Source organism: Neolamprologus brichardi, chromosome 16 (assembly GCF_056152115.1).
Source record: "Neolamprologus brichardi isolate AB-2024 chromosome 16, ASM5615211v1, whole genome shotgun sequence".
Taxonomy (NCBI): domain Eukaryota; kingdom Metazoa; phylum Chordata; class Actinopteri; order Cichliformes; family Cichlidae; genus Neolamprologus; species Neolamprologus brichardi.
Genome location: NC_142119.1, coordinates 32,595,756 through 32,617,139, shown reverse-complemented (window position 1 = coordinate 32,617,139; position 21,384 = coordinate 32,595,756). Strand labels below are relative to the sequence as shown.

Below are 21,384 nucleotides of genomic sequence, written 5' to 3'. Positions count from 1 at the left end.
GCAAGAGTAGGACCCAAACGCAAACTCGCAGAGACAAAAAGTGAACTAAAAAAACACAGCTTTATTGCTGGCGTGGAGTGGGACACAAAAAACAATACTAAACTAAACTGGGAAAACTAAAGCACAAGGAGCCACAGGGAACAATCACACAGCTATGAGGGAGACTATGACACTGACAAAGAGAAACACAGGGCTTAAATACACAGAGGGATAACGAGGGAATGAGACACAGAAGGAGAGCACAGCTGGGAGTAATCAGGTTGGACGAGACAAGGGAAGCAAAACTAGAAACACTCACATGAGACATGGACCTTCAAAGTAAAACAGGAAACACACTGACTGAACTCTAAACATGCAAACTTAACAGCAACTGAGAAGACAGAACATAGGGACCAGAAACATGGTACAAAAAGGTCACAGCAGACACAACATTGAACACAGGGAAGCCATATTACAAAGCCAAAGAACTAAACCTATGATAACCATAACTGAAATCTAGGGAAACAAGAAACAGTACAACAAAGGACTCAAAACATAATCCATAATATAAAAACACGAGATCTCTTCAAAATAAAACAGGAAACATGAGAGGCAGACATGACAACATAAGACACACAGACATGAAACACACGAAGGGCAAGGGAGACTTCACAGGGGTTGAAAACACAAGGGGGAGCTAATAAGCAAATGAACATAGGAAACCTAATAAGCTTAAACATACACTATAAACATCAAAAGAACTAAAACTCAAAACACTGGGTCATAAGACCCAGGATCGTGACAGGATTTCTTATATGTATATGGACAATCAATAATTTTGTTTTGATCTTTTGGTTTTCAGAAAGTTTACCGGCAACATCCAGGCACAGTGAAATTTACACAAGTGGTGGATTCACCAGTTCAAGTTCAAGCCGCCATCAACGCCAAACAGCTAAGTGACGTATGTACCTTTTTTGGACCACTTCCTCTTGGTGCTAATGTAGGAAAGTTTCGAATTGAAACTGGTACAGTAAAGCTCACCAACACCCACTGAACATTTAGGTGATACCTGCATATAATAGTAACGTTAATGTGACTATTTTGTTTTCTCGGTGTCCATTTATGGTCTGGAATTCTTGCAATCATCAGCTTGTGTCGATCCAGTTCTCCTAGATATGCAGATCACCTTTAAATTTGCTCAATCATCTATGAAGCCCAGCTGTCTTTCTATGGGCGCCATGGAAACTGGAGAGCCATTTCTCTGTAGTATAAATAGAAACAAGCATTCAGTTGGCCCAGAATAAACCCTGTGATCAGACAGGGGTTGGGGAGGTGGAGAAAGCAACAGTCACCATCTCTGAGCCCTGATAGCACACTACTGCCCTCCAGTGACAGAAAGTCAAATAACAGCTGATCAGATAATATACCCTGAGCAGTACTGACACAGTAATATTACCATTTTGTTCTTCTGCAGTTAAACTACAAGGCAGAGTACGAGGAAATAAAAATGAAGAACAGTCTACCCCCAGACTACCCCTTCTTCATCCAGTCCAGAGTTAACGCTTTTAACCTCAGTGATGTAAGTAACTGCCATATTTACATATCTCTAAAATTTAACTCGTATCAGCGTTGATTTCTCATACTGTCGATTTCAATTTCCTGAATGGCACACTTTCTTCTTGCAGAACTGCTATAAGTATGATTGGGAGAAAACCAAAGCGAAAAAGTTTGAGATCAAAGGGGATACCATCTCAATCCTTGCTGCCCGTGCTCACACAAACGCCGTCAGTGATGTAAGTATCCTACTTCAACAACTGCTTCAACAGATAAATTACCTGCAGTACCTGTTATGTATTCTAATCCATGATAAATTCTGTTCATTATTAGGTTAAATATAAAAAGGAGTATGAGAAGAACAAGGGAAAGATGGTTGGAGCCCTCAGTATTAACGACGATCCGAAGATGCTGCACTCTGTCCATGTGGCCAAAATCCAGAGTGATGTAAGTTATTAGTTGATGTCATATTTTTTAATAAATATTAATTTATGGGGGTTAAAAAGAAGGGCAATTGAGTAATCTCTTGTTAATATCTTCACAGCGTGAATACAAAAAAGACTATGAAAAAGTAAAGACCAAGTATCATACACCATTGGATATGTTGTCAGTCACCTTGGCTAAGAAATCCCAGGCAATTTCCAGCATGGCTGGTTACAGGAGCATCAGCACCAACTATTTCCTTCCACCTGACAGCGTCCTGCTGGATCTGGCCAAGAAAGCCAACATTATCCAGAGTGATGTAAGTCCAAACAGACTTTAGAGACTCCAACTGCTCACAGTTTTGCTAAAGTTCTGCTTTTTTCATCATAATATGAAAACATGTACTGATGTGCTATTGTGGGCTTAAATATTCATCAACATTTGTTTTGGTTTTGTGTGTTTCTCTGCACCAAAGAATGAGTATAAGGCTGACTACAACAGCTACACCAAAGGTACTCCATGGGTCCCATATGGCTCATTGGAAGTGGAAAAGGCTAAGAAAGCTGCAGAGATCCTCAATGAGGTATGTGTGCAACATGGCTTCTTTACATCTGCTCTCATGGTAATAACAAAATGCATATTTCAGAGCTGATAGGTCCTTAAAATAATAATATTTATTTACTCTTTTCCTTCAGAAAAAATACAGAACACACCCAGACAAGATCCCCTTCACATCTATCGACGACCACCCCATCATGATGCAGGCCAAAGTCAACCAGCTTCAGAGGAGCGATGTGAGTCAAGCGTCACTGTTCATACTGGAGAAAGAATTCCTTCTGCATTTTTCCAAGATCCCTTTTAGGAAGATTCTTGTTTGCTCTTACTTTCTTTTAATTTCTGCCCTGTCACATTTATTCTTTTATAGCTGTTCTACAAGCGAGGTCTAGAGGAGATCCATCAGAAGTACTCTCTGCCCCCGGATGTCCCAGAGTTCCTTCAGGCCAAGTGCAATGCCTACAACATCAGCAAGGTGACGAATGCACATAAAAAAAGCAAAATCAATCAATGCATCTGTTCATGTTTGCGTAAAGCTATAATGGATACATGCCTTAAACATTGTTTATATGTTTTATGTGATTTCAGAATTACTACAAGTCTGCTTGGCAGGAGCTGATTGCTAAGGGTTACGACCTGAAGCCTGATGCCATCTCTATTATTGCTGCCAAAGCTGCCAGACATGCTGCCAGTGATGTAAGTTTTCTGAAAGACCAAATTTGCTGCACTTTTTAAATAATTGTTACATATAAAAAACTAGAGAAGCTCTATGTGCTTTAACTCCTAGGTCCAGTACAAAAAGGCTTATGAGAAGGCAAGAGGCCACCACGTTGGCTTCCGCAGCCTCCAGGACGATCCTCTGCTGGTTCACTACATGGAGGTGGCCAGAATGCAGAGTGACAAGAACTACAAGAAGGACTACCACAAAGTCAAGCTGAAGTATCACTCCCCAGTGGACATGCTCAGTGTGGTTCAGGCTAAAAATGCTTCAGCAGTGCAGACCTACGTTGGCTACAAGCAGCACCACCATAAATACTTTCTTCTCCCCGATGCTATGGGTCTGCAACTTGCTCGCAACATGAACTACAATTCCAGCGATGTATGTTATTAACAATGCTTGTGACTTAATGGCAATATAAACCTTATGGACTCTCTAAAAATGGTATTTGGTCTGACAATAATTTCTTGTTTTTTGGGATTTTTTCTACTTCTCAGTACAACTACAAGATGGATTATGAGACCTCGGTCAAGGGTATTGGCTGGGTTCCAATTGGTTCTCTGGAGGTTGAAAAAGCCAAAACGGCAGCAGCAGCTCTGAATGAGAAAAAGTACAGGCAGCACCCTCACACCATCAAGTTCACCAGTACTACTGACTCCATGAGCATGGAGCTGGCTAAGACCAATGCTAAGATCATGAATGAGGTGAGAAGGACAAAACAAAATAATGACTTATGCTACATATCTAAAATTTAATCCTTTTCAGAGAAGAAATAAATTCTTGCCTTCACTGTAATTACACAGAAAGAGTACAAAGCCAGCGGAGAGAAGTTCATGCACACTTACAATCTCCCTCCTGATGCCCCCCAATTTCTGCAAGCCAGATACAATGCTGCCAACATCAGCCAGGTTCGCTGCAGATTGATTTAACCACATATGAAACATACAAAGAAATTTAATTGGGAATGTTTTTGTAACAATATTGCTGATTACCTTTTTGTTTAGAATTATTACACTTATTCTCACCGCCAAGATCTGCTCAAAGGACATCACGTGAAAGAGGATTCCATTCCCATCGTAGCAGCCAAAAGTTCAAGAAACATCGCCAGCAATGTAAGCTGGAATTATGCTTTTCATAATAATTTTTAAATGTTAATGCATTTAATAATATTACTTACATTGCATTTTCTTTAATACAGTACAAGTATAAGCTGGCCTATGAGAAGGCGAGAGGCCACCACGTTGGCTTCCGCAGCCTCCAGGATGATCCTCTGCTGGTTCACTACATGGAGGTGGCCAGAATGCAGAGTGACAAGAACTACAAGAAGGACTACCACAAAGTCAAGCTGAAGTATCACTCCCCAGTGGACATGCTCAGTGTGGTTCAGGCTAAGCAGGCTTCGGCTGTTCAGACAATGATTGGATACAAGAAGATCCCCCACAGCTTCATTCTTCTTCCTGACAACATGCACCTGCAGCTGTGTCGCAACATGATGGCGATTCAGAGTGACGTGTGTATTCTTTTCATCTTGTTATCTTTATATATTGGTCTCATCCTGGAACAACACATATAGCATTACATATATGTATATATTTGATTATGACCTTTGATTAATTTTGATTTTCTCTAAATACCCACAGAATGTCTACAAGTCAGATTACAACAGCTACTCTAAAGGTATAGGATGGGTCCCTATTGGTTCTCTGGATGTTGAAAAAGCCAAAACCGCTAAAGCTGCACTGGATGAAAGAAATTACCGCCAGCACCCCAGTAATTTCAAATATACAAGCAAGACCGATGCCATGAACATGACTCTGGCTATGGCCAACTCTAAACAGATGGACATCGTAAGAATCCCTTTTCTTAACAGAAGATACTTATGTAGAGATTCTTTAAACATTCACTGTTGTTTCTGTCTCCTGACTAGACTACATACAAAGCTTCTGGAGAGAAGTTCATGCACACCTACCATCTGCCATCTGACTGCCCCGAGTTTCTCCAGGCTAAGTTTAATGCCCAGACTATTAGCGAGGTTAGCGCACAAATTATTTAACTGAATATGCAAGTCGAAGCAATAGCAATTTCCTGAGGTTCAAGGTGTATATGAGCATAGTTGTGCAAAAAGTAACACTTTGCTGTTTATTTGCAGAGTCATTACAGGCACAAGTGGGTGGAAGACATTGCCAAGGGATATGACATGAAGCCTGATGCTATTCCCATCCTGCATGCCAAGCACGGCAGGCATATTGCCAGCAATGTATGTAATAAATGCATGTAATAAATTTAACTACATTTAACTGTAAAAAAGAAACAATCAACACATCACTTTTTCTTTTTCTTTAGGTCCAGTACAAAAAAGATTATGAGAAGGCAAGAGGTCACCATGTTGGCTTCCGCAGCCTCCAGGACGATCCTCTGCTGGTTCACTACATGGAGGTGGCCAGAATGCAGAGTGACAAGAACTACAAGAAGGACTACCACAAAGTCAAGCTGAAGTATCACTCCCCAGTGGACATGCTCAGTGTGGTTCAGGCTAAGCAGGCTTCTGCTGTTCAGACAATGATTGGATACAAGAAGATCCCTCACAGCTACTTTCTTCTCCCTGACAACATGCAACTGCGGCTGTGTCGCAACATGAACCTCCAGTCAAGTGATGTAAGTAGCAATGATAGTCATATGCATGCCTTTTTAAAAAAATAATCAAAACCAGATTTGAACTACAAAAGATCATTAATCTTTACTTGGGAAGTAATTTGCGTCATTACTTTTTTTCCAGAATGATTACAAATCTGACTGGAATAGCTTTGTCAAAGGCATCGGATGGGTCCCTATTGGCTCGCTTGCTGTTGAAACTGCCAAGGTTGGCGGTCAGATTCAGAGTGAAAATAAGTACCGCACTCATCCATCAAATTTCAAGTTTAGCAAACTGATGGACTCCATGGACTTGGCTTTGGCTAGTGCCAACAACCAGATCATGAACAAGGTGCAGTATTTTCAGATGTGTTGCATAGGGTCACAAAATAGAGATAGTCTTGTTCGTGATAAAAATTGTGATTGACCCCTTTCACTGATTTCTTAACCTACAGAAAGCATACACCGCAGCCTGGGAGAAGGACAAAGTGACCACCCATGTCATGCCAGACGCTCCTGAGATTGTGCTGGCAAAGGCTAATGCTCTGAACATGAGCAATGTAAGGCATTACAAATTATATTTATTATTATTTATTCAATTATTTATATGATTTAACATCTATATCTTATCTAACCATTAGGCTGTAAGCCATGGTTATATAATATATGTATGATCCTTAACTGTAGCGTGACCTTTCTGTCATTGTATATGTTTTCACAGAAACTTTACAAAGCTGGTGTTGTGGAGATGGCTAATAAAGGCTACAACCTCAAAGCAGATGCTATCCCCATTCTGGCTGCCAAGTCTGGCACCACCATTGCCAGCAACGTAAGTAGACAATAAAGCAAATCTAGCAAGTTAAGGGGTTTATTTCCTACAGCCCATTACAGATGCTGACCAAGTGCACATTTATTGTTACAGTTCAAGTACAAATTGGCTTATGAGAAGGCGAGAGGCCACCATGTTGGCTTCCGCAGCCTCCAGGATGATCCTCTGCTGGTTCACTACATGCAAGTGGCAAAGATGCAGAGTGACAAGAACTACAAGAAGGACTACCACAAGTCCAAGCTGAAGTATCACTCCCCAGTGGACATGCTCAGTGTGGTCCATGCCAAGCAGGCTTCTGCTGCTCAGACTATGGCTGGATACAGACGCATTCAGCACACTAATGCTCTCCTGCCTGATGCCATGAACCTGGAACTTACTCGTAACATGCAGCTCATTGCTAGTGATGTATGTATAACAATTTGAATAGATAACAATTTTACACAGTTACTGCCCTTATTGTGCATAGCTGTGCTGCACTGTGAAAAAACAATTGTGTATTCCCCTCAGAACCAGTACAAGAGTGAGTATGAGCACTACTTCAAAGGAATAGGATGGGTCCCTATTGGATCGCTTTCAGTTGAGACGGCTAAAGTTGGCGGTCAAATTCTTAGTGAAAAGAAATACCGCACTCATCCATCCAACCTCAAGTACAGCAAGCTGATGGACTCTATGGACTTGACTCTGGCTACTGCCAACAATCAGATCATGAACAAGGTGAAATCTTTTAACTTTAATTGGAGAACAAAGCCACACAATATTGTCAAAAACATTGTTCAGAACTGACACTATTATTTGATTTTTCTATTGATTTTTTCTTGCAGAAAGCATACACTGCAGCATGGGAAAAGGACAAACTGACTGTTCATATTATGCCAGATGCTCCTGAGATTCTCCTTGCAAAGGCTAATGCCCTCAATATGAGCAATGTAAGGGGAATCCGTCAAATTAATGAACCTACTGAGTCTTGTTATTTATTAGGCTGTTAATAATGCAAATCACTTACCTTAGTTGTATGTAATTTCAGAAACTTTACAAAGCTGGTGTTGTGGAGATGGCTAATAAAGGCTACAACCTCAAAGCAGATGCTATCCCCATTCTGGCTGCCAAGTCTGGCACCACCATTGCCAGCAACGTAAGTAGATAATAAAGTAAATGTAGCAAGTCAAGGGGTTTATTTCCTACAGCCCATCACACATGCTGACCAAGTGTGTATTTATTATTACAGTACAAGTACAAATTGGCTTATGAGAAGGCGAGAGGCCACCATGTTGGCTTCCGCAGCCTCCAGGATGATCCTCTGCTGGTTCACTACATGGAGTTGGCAAAGATGCAGAGTGACAAGAACTACAAGAAGGACTACAACAAGTCCAAGCTGAAGTATCACTCCCCAGTGGACATGGTCAGTGTGGTCCATGCCAAGCAGGCTTCTGCTGCTCAGACTATGGCTGGATACAGACAGATTCAGCACACTAATGCTCTCCTGCCTGATGCCATGAACCTGGAACTTGCTCGTAACATGCAGTTTATTGCCAGTGATGTATGTATAAAAGTTTGAACAGATAACAATTTTACACGATTGCTACCATTATTGTGCTGCACTGTGAAATAAACATTTGTCTATTCCCTGCAGAACCAGTACAAGAGTGAGTATGAGCACTACTTCAAAGGAATAGGATGGGTCCCTATTGGATCGCTGGATGTTGAGAAAGCAAAATCAGCAGGGAAGGCCCTCAATGAGAAACTGTACCGTCAGCCTCCTACCAACTTCAAATTCACCAAAGATATGCACTCTATGGACTTGACACTGGCCACTGCCAACAACCAGATTATGGATAAGGTACAGAAGAGAATCTGTCATGAACAGTGTTGGGGAGTAACGGAATACATGTACCGCCGTTACGTATTTGAAATACAAAATATGAGTAACTGGGTTCCGTTACATTTACCGTTTAAAAAGGTGGTATTTAGAATACAGTTACTTTGTTGAAATGAATGGATTACACGGCGGTCTTTTCCTGTTTCATAAGACTATGAACTCTATATTTCTGGTAATTCCACACCGGTGGAAACCCAAACAAAACACGCATTAAGAGGCTCTAATGCCCGTGTCTCAATCTCGCGGCACATGTTACCCCTACTTGCGGCTGCATAATGACGTGAAGAAATATTTTTTTTAATTATTCACAAAATTGTTTAATATGAAGGCAATAGGTAGAGTGTTACAGGCATAGCTCTAAAGAATGTAGCCTCATGGGCAGTGTAGTCCGTGCTGCAGGGAGAATGGACTGCCATACCCGTTATGTGAGTTGTCTCCGACCAGAAACGGGAGCTGGAAGCATGTAAATATATATATATATATATATATATATATATATATACAAAATTGACCCAGACAACAAAGTAAAGCTAGTTTTCGGCTGCAAGCCCGACGACACGAACCCGACGTATTAGCCAGAGGTCCCTTTACTACGGTTCGGAGCCGCGGACCTGTTTTATACACGCGCAAACAGTTTTCTATACGAAATCGCTGCAAAAAGTGCAGCCTTACCTAATGTCAACCTGCTGTTACTCATTTTATATTAAGATCTAAAAATCTTGTTGGTGTTGGTATGGCGAGTAACCTTCAGTAACAGTAATAAATCACAGCAATAGTACATTCATGTAGTTGTAAACAGCATGATAATATATTAAGTAATCCAAAGTATTCAGAATACGTTACTCTCATTGAGTAACGTAACGGAATACGTTACAGAATACATTTTGGGGCATGTAATCTGTAATCTGTAATCTGTAGTGGAATACATTTTAAAAGTAACCTTCCCAACACTGGTCATGAATATAACTGAAAAGTACTTTCTCTTTATTTTATGTGAAGCTGATAATTACATTTTGCTTCTTTAGCAATCCTACATCAAAGCCTGGGAAAAAGACAAGACTTCAATCCATATCATGCCTGATGCAATGGACATTGTTCTGGCACGGGATAACAGGAAGAACTACAGTGAGGTATCGTATAATACGCAGTTTCCTGTCTGTAATGATATAGATGACAGTTAGGGGAACAATTACACTAATACTATTAGCATGGCCATTTGAAGGTAGACATGTTTTCCTTTTTGACATTTTTTCTTGCTATAGAAACTGTACAAGTTGGATCATGAACTGTCCAAGAAGAAGGGCCATAATCTTCGTAACGATGCCATTGCCGTCCAAGCTGCTAAAGCCTCCACTACAATTGCTAGTGATGTAAGTGTCAGTTTATATTCTCTTTACTGTATTACTTTATATGAATATTTATTCTAATATGCTGTTTGGTGACTAAACGTCACACTATTGCTTTTTTAGTACAAGTACAAGACAGGATACCGTAAGCAGGTCGGTCACCACATCGGTGCTCGCAGCATCCAGGACGACCCTCTGCTCATGCTGGCTCTGAACTCAGCCAAGATCGCCAGTGATGCTCTGTACAAGAAGGACTTCAACAAGTCCAAGACCAAGTTCCACCTACCAGTGGACATGATGGCCTTTGAACTGGCCAAGAAGAACCAGATTCAAGTCAACCATTTCCACTACATCACCCGACTGCACAACTGGACGTGCCTGCCAGACTCCAATGATGTGGTCCAGGCCAGACATGCGTATAACATACAAAGTGATGTGAGCATATTTATATTATGATAATATTATTATATTGCAGAACTTGTGTTTTTTACTATATATCATTTTTGTTGTCCACCAGATTCAACCCTTGCAAATCATTCTTGGTTTTTGTTTTTTCTTCCAGGCTGTTTACAAGGAGGATTTGAAGATGCTGCAGGGTGTTGGTTGGGTGCCAATAGGTTCATTGGATGTTGAGAAGGTGAAGAAAGCTGGTGAGGTCCTGAGTGAGAGAAAGTATCGTCAGCACCCGAGCAACTACAAGTTTAAAATAACCACTGAAGACATGCCCATAGTACTGGCTAAGGCCAATGCTCAGGTTATGAATAAGGTATGAAATCCCATTTAAAACCTCCATCAGCCATACTGGATGTTGTATGTAAATTACGTTATTGTAAAATTCACACAGAGGTCACAATGTAAGTACTTTTTGTCTTTTTTTTTTCATTTTGGTTACTGCAGAAAGCATACATTGAAGCTTGGGACAACATGAAGACAAAGATCCATATCATGCCCGATGCTATGGACGTCCTTCTGGCCAAAGCAAACAACGTTAACTACAGTGTGGTATGTAGGCATTTGTGGTGTACAAAGACTCACATCACTTATGAATTTTAAATGTATATAACTTCCATCTGTTGGATCATTGTGTTTCCTTACAGAAAAAGTACAAGCAGGCATATGAAGACTCCAAGAAGAAGGGCTATGATCTGCGCAACGATGCCATTTCCGTCATTGCGGCGAGAGCTTCCAGGGACATTGCCAGTGATGTGTGTCTTTAATCTGAATTATTTACATAAAAAATATAATAATTGTATCATAATAATAGTGCAAATATATTAGTTTTGATATTGATTTATAGGGTTTCATAATGCATACATGAATTTTTAAAAATAATAAAACCCATTGTACAGCATGTATAAAACTGTTTAAAGGCAGTGATGATATTATTTTACTTTTCATCCAGTACAAGTACAAGACAGGATACCGTAAACAGGTCGGTCACCACATCGGTGCTCGCAGCATCCAGGACGACCCTCTGCTCATGCTGGCTCTGAACTCAGCCAAGATCGCCAGTGATGCTCTGTACAAGAAGGACTTCAACAAGTCCAAGACCAGGTTCCACCTGCCAGTGGACATGCTCAATCTGGAACTGGCCAAGAAATGCCAGATCCAAGTCAACGACTTCAACTACAGAACTCACCTGCACCAGTGGACGTGCCTGCCAGACTCCAATGATGTGGTCCAGGCCAGACATGCATATGACCTGCAGAGTGATGTGAGTCTTTGAATTTCAGTGGTGTAAAATAATCATGTTAATTAATAAATATATTTTACAGTTTTAGAAGATTTTTAATCATACTAAATCCTTTTTTCCTCCAGGCTGTCTACAAGGAGGATCTGAAGATTTTGCAGGGTGTTGGTTGGGTGCCAATAGGTTCGTTAGATGTTGAGAAGGTGAAGAAAGCTGGTGAGATCCTGAGTGAGAGAAAGTATCGTCAGCACCCGAGCAACTACAAGTTTAAAATAACCACTGAAGACATGCCCATAGTACTGGCTAAGGCCAATGCTCAGGTTATGAACAAGGTAAAAATTCAATAACACTCAAAATGCAGCAAAGTATAACTAATACAGAAGGACTTTGGTGAAGTACTAATGCTGACATGGTAAAGAAATGATTCTGTGCACAGCTTCATGGTTGATAATGTTTACATTTTTCCATGATTACAGAAAGCATACAATGAAGCCTGGGAGAACATGAAGACAAAGATCCATATCATGCCCGATGCTATGGACGTCCTTCTGGCCAAAGCAAACAATGTTATCTACAGTGTGGTATGTAGGAAATTAAAACGTTTTACTGTTTAAGCAATTTAAACATTTGTTTTGAATAATTAATTCAGATCATTGAATTTATTGCATTAATATCTTGATAAGATGTCAAGGCAGGTATTTAAGTATTTATGATTCTGAACGTTATTATTTGTTGTTTTTATTACATGTTTAAAATCTGTTTTTTGTGATCATGAACAGAAAAAGTACAAGCAGGCATATGAAGACTCCAAGAAGAAGGGCTACGATATGCGAAATGACGCCATTTCCGTCATTGCGGCGAGAGCTTCCAGGGACATTGCCAGTGATGTAAGCTCACTGGATCTGAACAATGATACACTTTTATATTTAAATATCAGACCCCGCTAACTCCAATCATTATTTTCACAGTACAAGTACAAGACAGGATACCGTAAGCAGGTCGGTCACCACATCGGTGCTCGCAGCATCCAGGACGACCCCCTCGTCATGCTGGCTCTGAACTCAGCCAAGATCGCCAGTGATGTTCTGTACAAGAAGGACTTCAACAAGTCCAAGACCAAGTTCCACCTGCCAGTGGACATGCTCAATCTGGAACTGGCCAAGAAATGCCAGATCCAAGTCAACGACTTCAACTACAGAACTCACCTGCACCAGTGGACGTGCCTGCCAGACTCCAATGATGTGGTCCAGGCCAGACATGCGTATGACCTGCAGAGTGATGTGAGTCTTTGAATTTCAGTGGTGTAAAATAATCATGTTAATTAATAAATATATTTTCCAGTTTTGGAATATTTTTAATCATAATAAATCCTTTTTTTCTTCCAGGCTGTTTACAAGGAGGATCTGAAGATTTTGCAGGGTGTTGGTTGGGTGCCAATAGGTTCGTTAGATGTTGAGAAGGTGAAGAAAGCTGGTGAGGTCCTGAGTGAGAGAAAGTATCGTCAGCACCCGAGCAACTACAAGTTTAAAATAACCACTGAAGACATGCCCATAGTACTGGCTAAGGCCAATGCTCAGGTTATGAACAAGGTATGAAATCCCATTTGAAATCTACATCAGCCAAACTGGATGTTGTATTTAAATTAAGTTATTATAAAATGTATATATACATTTACGAGTAGTAATGTAAACAGTCGCTCATTATCTGTTTTTGTTACTGCAGAAAGCATACATTGAAGCTTGGGACAACATGAAGACAAAGATCCATATCATGCCCGATGCTATGGACGTCCTTCTGGCCAAAGCAAACAACTTTAACTACAGTGTGGTATGTAGGCATTTGCGGTGTACAAAGACTCACATCACTTGTGAATTTTAAATGTATATAACTTCCATCTGTTGGATCATTGTGTTTCCTTACAGAAAAAGTACAAGCAGGCATATGAAGACTCCAAGAAGAAGGGCTATGATCTGCGCAACGATGCCATTTCCGTCATTGCGGCGAGAGCTTCCAGGGACATTGCCAGTGATGTGTGTCTTTAATCTGAATTATTTACATAAGAATAAATAATAGTGTGATATAGGTATGATAGATTTGATACGGCACTGTAAAGGGCTTGGTCATATGTAAATGTATAAGAAAATAATAATCAATAAAATTCATCATACACAGTGTATAAAACTCTTCAATGACATTGATGATATTATTTTATTTTTCGTCCAGTACAAGTACAAGACAGGATACCGTAAGCAGGTCGGTCACCACATCGGTGCTCGCAGCATCCAGGACGACCCTCTCGTCATGCTGGCTCTGAACTCAGCCAAGATCGCCAGTGATGCTCTGTACAAGAAGGACTTCAACAAGTCCAAGACCAAGTTCAACCTGCCAGTGGACATGCTCAATCTGGAACTGGCCAAGAAATGCCAGATCCAAGTCAACGACTTCAACTACAGAACTCACCTGCACCAGTGGACGTGCCTGCCAGACTCCAATGATGTTGTCCAGGCCAGACATGCATATGACCTGCAGAGTGATGTAATAGTTGTTTTCATGATTCTTTATGTTGCTTTTCAATTCTGTGTTTGTGCTACAAAGTATATCACAAGGCTGTTCTGCCGTGTATGCCAGGCTGTCTACAAAGCTGACCTGAAGTGGCTCCAGGGCCTGGGTTGGGTCCCCATTGGCTCGCTTGATGTGGAGAAAGCTAAGAAGGCTGCAGAAGCTTTGAGTGAAAGGAAGTACCGCCTGCATCCCAGCAAAGTTCCATTTACCAGCCCAGTAGATGCCATGAATCTTGTGCTGGCAAAGAATAACGCCCTAACCATGAACAAGGTAGAATTCTTCATTAAAGACTTTCAAAGCCATTCCTATCTGGTTATCACTTTTGTCAGAATGATTAATTAACGCTGCATTATTTGTGTTTTTTTCCAGCGCCTCTACACTGAAGCATGGGAGAAGGACAAGACCACGCTGCACATTAAACCTGACACTCCTGAGATCGTTCTCTCACAACAAAATGCAATAACCATGAGCAAAGTTAGTATCATTTCAGAGCATGATTTATTATGTCAACAAGAATACTTTCAAAATATTTTCAATATTATAATAATTTCAAAAAATTGGAAAATACCTGTTAGGAGTTAAGTGTACTTATTAAGACATTAAGCTTCATTCAGAATGCTTTGGCTTGAGTTACTAGCACACTGATATTCTTACAGTAGACTTTGCGAATATGATCCCTTAAGCAAACCTTATCACTTTATAATGAGGTGCCAAAACTAGAACATTGAAAGTAAATAAAGGTTGAAGTTTAGTTAAAAAAATGTGCATATGTCTTATTTTGCAGAAACTATACAGACAAGGATATGAAGACACTATCAAGAAAGGCTATTTCCTCCCTGTGGATGCAATCTCTGTAAAGGCTGCTAAGGGCTCCAGGGAAATCATCAGTGACGTGAGTGGTCATCAGTGTTGGTCAAGTTACTTGAAAAAAGTAATCAGTAACTAATTATCGATTACTTCCCCAAAAAAGTAATCCCGTTACTTTACTGATTACTTATTTTCAAAAGTAATTAATTACTTAGTTACTTTTTAAAAACACGCTTTACACCCTGAATAGGTGATAAAGTGATAGATCTTTCAGCCAAATTCTACTTTTTCTGCATAATCCATCATACAAAATGTAATCAGATGGAAAAGTCTCTTTTTAAAACTTGTTTTGTTAGTTTTAATCTTTTAACTTTATGCATCAAGCAAAAATTTAATTATATGCACCATTCTCTGACTGGAAGAAATTTGTTTAACATTTAAACTTATTTTCTGCACATTCCAGCACATAAAATAAAATATTTTTTTGCGCTCCACTCACTCATTCAAATAGATGCAAGTAAAACACAGCAGAAAATAAATAAAGTCAAAGACTAGCGGTCCTGTTGCTCTATTTTCACCTGTAAAGCAGGAGTCCGGCAGGCGGAGGTTTACCCTGGTGCAGGTGTGCCGGTCAGTGGAAGGATACGGCAGCTTCTCTGTGAATTTCCCATTATGTTGTTGCGCACTAGGTGCTAGCTTGGAAGTTTAGGGGTTTTTTCGCTGTAAAAAGAAGTTTTCTTCCCACGCACAACGGACACTAAAGTTTTTGTCACTTTTTATGGAATCAAACTCAAAGTAAGGTCAGTACTTCCACGCTTTAAACGCTGCACGCTCATACTCTCCCGCACTCGATATATGATCCGTTGTTGATCTGCACACAGCTGTTGTCACGAACGTTGCACTCGCTTATGTCACTGTCATGAGACATTCTCGCAAAAAATCACGGTGTTAGTAACGCAGTAAGGCAGCGTTCCTATGGGAAAGTAACGGTAATCTAATTACCGTTTTTGCAATAGTAATCCCTTACTTTACTCGTTACATGAAAAAAGTAATCAGATTACGCGTTACTGCCCATCTCTGGTGGTCATACTGTACTAAGTGTCTGTTTAGTGACACTTTAACATAATTTAAGCAATGTTCTACTTGTAACATAATTTTTTTTTCGGCTAATTTTATCCAGTACAAGTACAAGACAGGATACCGTAAGCAAGTCGGTCACCACATCGGCGCTCGCAGCATCCAGGACGACCCCCTCGTCATGCTGGCTCTGAACTCAGCCAAGATCGCCAGTGATGCTCTGTACAAGAAGGACTTCAACAAGTCCAAGACCAAGTTCAACCTGCCAGTGGACATGCTCAATCTGGAACTGGCCAAGAAATGCCAGATCCAAGTCAACGACTTCAACTACAGAACTCACCTGCACCAGTGGACGTGCCTGCCAGACTCCAACGATGTGGTCCAGGCTAGAAAGGCCTACGATCTCCAGAGTGACGTAAGTCCTTTTGCGGGATACTCAGTGAACCATGCTGCTGATTTTATCACTATTCTTGTGTTCTGATGTTCGAATTCATGTATACTTTTCTAGGCTGTATACAAAGCTGACTTGGATGAGGTTGTTGGTGTTGGATGGATCCCCATTGGATCACTGGACGTGCTGAAGGCCAAGAACGCTGCAAAAATTCTCAGCGACCGTCTCTATAAGCAGAGACCTGAAACACTGAAATATAAGACAGACATGACTTCCATGCCTTTAGTCTTAGCCAAAACAAATGCTGATATCATGAACAAGGTAACGTGTAATATGTTTGTAATTCCATTGATTTGCCTTCTGTTAAATCCTCGTTTGCACTTTCTGTTTCATTCTCTCTTTTGTGTTTCCCACCACAGAGAAACTACGTTGCTGCTTGGGATGCTGAAAAGATTAAGGTCCATTTGCCTGCTGACATCCCTGAGCTGTTGCTTGCCAAAGCTAATGCTTACAACATCAGCAAGGTACTTTTTGTCTGCAGAAATGATGAAGACAATAAAATCCAAGTAGATAAAATTTATTTTTTTCTTCATGTGCAGATAAAAATATTCTCCTATGTGTCAATTTGTATTTTTGCATTTGAAATGATTCAATGATTATTATCAAATATAAATATGTGATTCTTGAAAAGTTTAAAAAAAAAATACAAGAGTGGCATATTGAAGGGAATAGTAGTTTGTCGTCTGTGTACTTGCTAACATATGACTTGCTAAAATTAGCTTGAGAATTCCCAGATTAAATGTATCTATTTATTTTCTCTTTCCTTCAGAAAATATACAAGGAAGCCGTTGAGGATATTTTCAGAAAGGGCTATGACCTCAAGCCCGATGCTGTCTCTGTCGTTGCTGCCAAACGTGGAAGAGAAATCATCAGCGATGTAGGTGCCATTGTTTTTCCTTCCCTGTTATTGACTTTATTTGCTTAAATTTATTGTGTTAACTTTGATTTCCTACCTGCTCGCCACACAGTATAAGTACAAGACTGGATACCGAAAACAGGTCGGTCACCACATCGGGGCTCTCAGTGTCCAGGACGACCCTCTAACCGTGTTGGCTTTGAATTCGGGCAAGATCGCCAGTGATGTTTTGTACAAGAAGGACTTCAACAAGTCCAAGACCAAGTTCAACCTGCCAGTGGACATGCTCAATCTGGAACTGGCCAAGAAATGCCAGATCCAAGTCAACGACTTCAACTACAGAACTCACCTGCACAACTGGACGTGCCTGCCAGACTCCAATGATGTGGTTCAGGCCAGAAAGGCCTACGATCTCCAGAGTGATGTGAGCACTTATCACTTTTTGCTGAATATTAGCTCCAGTCTCTGTCTTCTGTGGCTTATCTGTAGCTGTGACCTGTGGTTCTTCTTCTCCTTCGGCTTGCAGGCTGTGTATAAGGCTGACATGGAATGGATCAAGGGAATGGGATGGGTGCCAATTGGTTCAGTTGATGTGGAGAAAGCCAAGAAAGCGGCAGAGATTCTGAGTGAGAGAAAGTATCGTCAGCATCCCAGCAACTTCAAGTTCACTGCTCAAACAGTTGACATGCCATATGCCCTTGCTCAGGCCAATGCCCAGGTTATGGACAAGGTACAGATAGCACATCTTATCCATTATTGTTCTGTGGGAGCCGGGTCTTTAAAAGTAGTGCATCAAAAGTATATGAGGTTCTTTTTGTGTCACACCAATGAAACTAGCTTTTTATTTTGTAGGGCTTTGAGTCATTGTATGTATACTGAGTATATTAATCTGCTTTTTACAGAAAGCCTACATTGCTGCCTGGGAGAATGATAAGATCAACATTCATGTAATGCCTGACACCCCAGAGATCATCTTGGCCCAGCAGAATAAACTCAACACCAGTCTGGTAATACAGTCTCTTCTTGCATAGGTTTTACAACATGTTAGCATGAGACAAATGATTATGTTTTCATAGGCACTGCTAGGGATGGGTACCGGTATCCGGTGCCATGATGGCACAGGTTCTGACATAAACGGTAGTAACCAGACCGAAAAGCAGCGCACATTTCAGTGTTTTATTTCGGTGCTTTTTTTTCCTGAGCTGTGATACACTTTAGATTCTAGCCAATCATTTTACGTTCCGAGGATAGTAGGCGGGTCCAGGTACGTACGTTCTTTTAGAGCAGAGCTACAGATTAAAAATGCCCAAGGCGAAGCGGTCAAAGTCTGGCTGTACTTCACAGCAAAAGATGCAAACTCAGCAGCCTGCAACAAGTGCTTTAAGCTGATACTGTGATACTGTGCAAGGGAGGTAACACCTCAAATCCGATAAAACACCTGGCGACGCATAGCCTTTTTTTTTTTAAAGCTGAGAAATGCGCCGTATTTGATAGCTTGCTGCGAGACCTCACACCGTGCACATCTACTGCGGGTGTAGCCGTAGCCCTGCCAGTGTAGCAGAAATGATGAGGATGATGATGCAGCAGCAGCCGTTCTTCTCTGCGTGAGTAGCTTAATGTTGTTCGTGTGTAATTTACGTTGAGTAGGCTAACCACGTTATTACATTAATGCATGTAAGGTGAACTAGCAAACACCGTCATAGTTACATGCGGCTGTCTTCTTGTTTGATGGCAGATACTCCCTTCACCCTGGACAAAAAGGCTAAAATGACCAAAGAAAAAGTGGAAAACAGTTAAACATGAGAGGTTTTTGGACAAAGTTTGTGTTTTTTCCATTGTTTAAGCTGCTTCCAGCCAAGAGTGATACCATATATGCCCTATAGCTGCAGAAAAGGCTAACATTGTTATCTTTTTACAAAAAAACAGCTGAACATGAGAGGTTTTTGGACCAATTTTGTGTTCTCCATTCTTTAAGCACCGGTTTGAGCACCGTTTAAGAACCGGCACCGTTTCAAAAGTACCGGTTTGGCACCGGTATTGGATAAAACCTAAACGATACCCATCCCTAGGTACTGCTCTTTGTATTACAGCGTATAGAACATGAGACCCTAAAAGCATTATTCTTTTATCTTCAGAAATTTTATCGTGAAGGCTATATGGAAATGATCAACAAAGGCTACTACCTTCCCAAGGATGCAATCTCTGTTAAGTCAGCCAAGGCTTCCAGAGACATCATCAGTGATGTAAGTTTATGTTTCCCACTTGCTCCAGTTTGTCTTTTTGTTGCTTCACCACAGTAAATGTAGGGTTATTTATTTTGAAACTGATGCATTATTTCTATCCATATTTTCAGTACAAATACAAGGCTGGTTTCCGCAAGCAGTGTGGCCATCACATCGGTGCTCTCAGTGTGAAAGATGATCCACTATGTATGCTGGCCGCTAATGCAGCGAGGATTGCCAGCGACAATGTCTATAAGAAAGACTTCAACAAGTCCAAGACCAAGTTCAACCTGCCAGTGGACATGCTCAATCTGGAACTGGCCAAGAAATGCCAGATCCAAGTCAACGACTTCAACTACAGAACTCACCTGCACCAGTGGACGTGCCTGCCAGACTCCAATGATGTTGTGCAGGCTAGAAAGGCCTACGATTTGCAGAGTGATGTAAGTACATGCTGGTGTTGTAGAAAGCACTTTTTGGATTTTAATCGATTGCTCAATTATTTTCAGAACATTTAAGCCTCTATCTGTCTCTAACTGATTAAATAGACCTTTTTACATCCATTTTGAGTCATCCCACAGTTTGTCAAATTCAAACCATACATGAACAAATTCTGTATTTAATTACGTTCAAACTGATTTTTGTGTTTGTAGGCTGTGTACAAAGCTGATATGGAGTGGCTCAGGGGATGCGGCTGGTCACCTCAGGATTGTATAGATGTCGTCAAAGTGAAGCATGCCCAGACTGTCCTCAATGAAAGGCTCTACCGCCAACCCCCAAGTACGGTCAAGTTCACCAGTGTCGTTGACCTCCCAGCTATTGTCTTGTCCAAGCAAAATGCTGACAACATCAGTGATGTGAGTAACATCTTTCTGTAGTTTCTTGGATTTCTTTTTAAAATTGTGAAACCCAAATATTTGATAAAAATATCTATTCAAGTGGATAAGATGAAGCAGTTAATGTTCTTCTTTTTTCTCTCTGACAGAGGAAATATAGGGAAGTCTGGGATAAAGACAAGCTCACCATTCATGTGCCAAACGACACCCCCACCTTTGAACTCGCCAAGGCCAACGCTGTTAATATCAGCAATGTACGTTTGCGTTTACTTCACCAGCGTTTACTTTTTAACTTGTCTGTGCAGACGCATCCTTTGTTGATTTATTTGTTGATTATTTTAAAACTTTATTTCTTGTTCTGTGCAGAAATTGTACACAAAGGCATGGGATGACCAGAAAGCAGGAGCCTACCATATCAAGGAGGATGCTATCTCTGTGCTAAAGGCTAAAGCTTCCAGAGATATTATCAGTGATGTAAGTTAAAAAAAACAAAACAAAATTAACATTAAGAAATGATCTACTTGCTGACTACGTCTAGTTCTACTTGCATTAACCTTTAATTTCTTCTCCTTTAGTACAAGTACAAGACGGGATACCGAAAACAGGTCGGTCACCACATTGGGGCTCTCAGCGTCCAGGACGACCCTCTAATCGTGCTGGCTCTGAACTCAGGCAAGATCGCCAGTGATGTTCTGTACAAGAAGGACTTCAACAAGTCCAAGACCAAGTTCAACCTGCCAGTGGACATGCTCAATCTGGAACTGGCCAAGAAATGCCAGATCCAAGTCAACGACTTCAACTACAGAACTCACCTGCACCAGTGGACGTGCCTGCCAGACTCCAATGATGTGGTTCAGGCTAGAAAGGCCTACGATTTGCAGAGTGATGTAAGTTTATAGTTGCACATGTGGGTAGTATACTACCAATCAAAAGTGTCAGTGTAGTCAGAAAGTAGAGAACAGATCATAAACA

The 21,384-nt window shown here is 40.8% G+C and overlaps 1 protein-coding gene across 24 annotated transcripts in view; it reads left to right on the top strand.

Moving 5' to 3' along the window:
• The window catches only part of neb (nebulin), a 69,445-nt gene that overhangs the window by 9,918 nt on the left and 38,143 nt on the right, over nucleotides 1–21,384 (top strand). For 21 of the 24 annotated variants that reach the window (XM_087829871.1, XM_087829873.1, XM_087829881.1 and 18 more), the window contains 58 exons: nucleotides 842–940; nucleotides 1,454–1,558; nucleotides 1,665–1,772; nucleotides 1,867–1,980; nucleotides 2,078–2,275; nucleotides 2,432–2,539; nucleotides 2,652–2,750; nucleotides 2,882–2,986; nucleotides 3,100–3,207; nucleotides 3,299–3,610; nucleotides 3,727–3,933; nucleotides 4,033–4,137; nucleotides 4,234–4,341; nucleotides 4,428–4,739; nucleotides 4,870–5,076; nucleotides 5,157–5,261; nucleotides 5,379–5,486; nucleotides 5,573–5,884; nucleotides 6,006–6,212; nucleotides 6,316–6,420; nucleotides 6,582–6,689; nucleotides 6,783–7,094; nucleotides 7,197–7,403; nucleotides 7,511–7,615; nucleotides 7,714–7,821; nucleotides 7,915–8,226; nucleotides 8,320–8,526; nucleotides 9,591–9,695; nucleotides 9,828–9,935; nucleotides 10,035–10,346; nucleotides 10,474–10,677; nucleotides 10,809–10,913; nucleotides 11,009–11,116; nucleotides 11,314–11,625; nucleotides 11,730–11,933; nucleotides 12,078–12,182; nucleotides 12,381–12,488; nucleotides 12,570–12,881; nucleotides 12,987–13,190; nucleotides 13,324–13,428; nucleotides 13,524–13,631; nucleotides 13,825–14,136; nucleotides 14,230–14,433; nucleotides 14,533–14,637; nucleotides 14,948–15,055; nucleotides 16,151–16,462; nucleotides 16,556–16,759; nucleotides 16,858–16,962; nucleotides 17,268–17,375; nucleotides 17,467–17,778; nucleotides 17,881–18,084; nucleotides 18,257–18,361; nucleotides 19,490–19,597; nucleotides 19,708–20,019; nucleotides 20,230–20,433; nucleotides 20,562–20,666; nucleotides 20,779–20,886; nucleotides 20,988–21,299. In XM_087829871.1, coding sequence (XP_087685997.1) covers nucleotides 842–940; nucleotides 1,454–1,558; nucleotides 1,665–1,772; nucleotides 1,867–1,980; nucleotides 2,078–2,275; nucleotides 2,432–2,539; nucleotides 2,652–2,750; nucleotides 2,882–2,986; nucleotides 3,100–3,207; nucleotides 3,299–3,610; nucleotides 3,727–3,933; nucleotides 4,033–4,137; nucleotides 4,234–4,341; nucleotides 4,428–4,739; nucleotides 4,870–5,076; nucleotides 5,157–5,261; nucleotides 5,379–5,486; nucleotides 5,573–5,884; nucleotides 6,006–6,212; nucleotides 6,316–6,420; nucleotides 6,582–6,689; nucleotides 6,783–7,094; nucleotides 7,197–7,403; nucleotides 7,511–7,615; nucleotides 7,714–7,821; nucleotides 7,915–8,226; nucleotides 8,320–8,526; nucleotides 9,591–9,695; nucleotides 9,828–9,935; nucleotides 10,035–10,346; nucleotides 10,474–10,677; nucleotides 10,809–10,913; nucleotides 11,009–11,116; nucleotides 11,314–11,625; nucleotides 11,730–11,933; nucleotides 12,078–12,182; nucleotides 12,381–12,488; nucleotides 12,570–12,881; nucleotides 12,987–13,190; nucleotides 13,324–13,428; nucleotides 13,524–13,631; nucleotides 13,825–14,136; nucleotides 14,230–14,433; nucleotides 14,533–14,637; nucleotides 14,948–15,055; nucleotides 16,151–16,462; nucleotides 16,556–16,759; nucleotides 16,858–16,962; nucleotides 17,268–17,375; nucleotides 17,467–17,778; nucleotides 17,881–18,084; nucleotides 18,257–18,361; nucleotides 19,490–19,597; nucleotides 19,708–20,019; nucleotides 20,230–20,433; nucleotides 20,562–20,666; nucleotides 20,779–20,886; nucleotides 20,988–21,299 — 10,119 coding nt within the window. The remainder of the gene's footprint in view (nucleotides 1–841; nucleotides 941–1,453; nucleotides 1,559–1,664; nucleotides 1,773–1,866; nucleotides 1,981–2,077; nucleotides 2,276–2,431; nucleotides 2,540–2,651; nucleotides 2,751–2,881; nucleotides 2,987–3,099; nucleotides 3,208–3,298; nucleotides 3,611–3,726; nucleotides 3,934–4,032; nucleotides 4,138–4,233; nucleotides 4,342–4,427; nucleotides 4,740–4,869; nucleotides 5,077–5,156; nucleotides 5,262–5,378; nucleotides 5,487–5,572; nucleotides 5,885–6,005; nucleotides 6,213–6,315; nucleotides 6,421–6,581; nucleotides 6,690–6,782; nucleotides 7,095–7,196; nucleotides 7,404–7,510; nucleotides 7,616–7,713; nucleotides 7,822–7,914; nucleotides 8,227–8,319; nucleotides 8,527–9,590; nucleotides 9,696–9,827; nucleotides 9,936–10,034; nucleotides 10,347–10,473; nucleotides 10,678–10,808; nucleotides 10,914–11,008; nucleotides 11,117–11,313; nucleotides 11,626–11,729; nucleotides 11,934–12,077; nucleotides 12,183–12,380; nucleotides 12,489–12,569; nucleotides 12,882–12,986; nucleotides 13,191–13,323; nucleotides 13,429–13,523; nucleotides 13,632–13,824; nucleotides 14,137–14,229; nucleotides 14,434–14,532; nucleotides 14,638–14,947; nucleotides 15,056–16,150; nucleotides 16,463–16,555; nucleotides 16,760–16,857; nucleotides 16,963–17,267; nucleotides 17,376–17,466; nucleotides 17,779–17,880; nucleotides 18,085–18,256; nucleotides 18,362–19,489; nucleotides 19,598–19,707; nucleotides 20,020–20,229; nucleotides 20,434–20,561; nucleotides 20,667–20,778; nucleotides 20,887–20,987; nucleotides 21,300–21,384) is intronic. The other 3 variants (XM_087829887.1, XM_087829891.1, XM_087829890.1) reach the window with 3 other exon arrangements.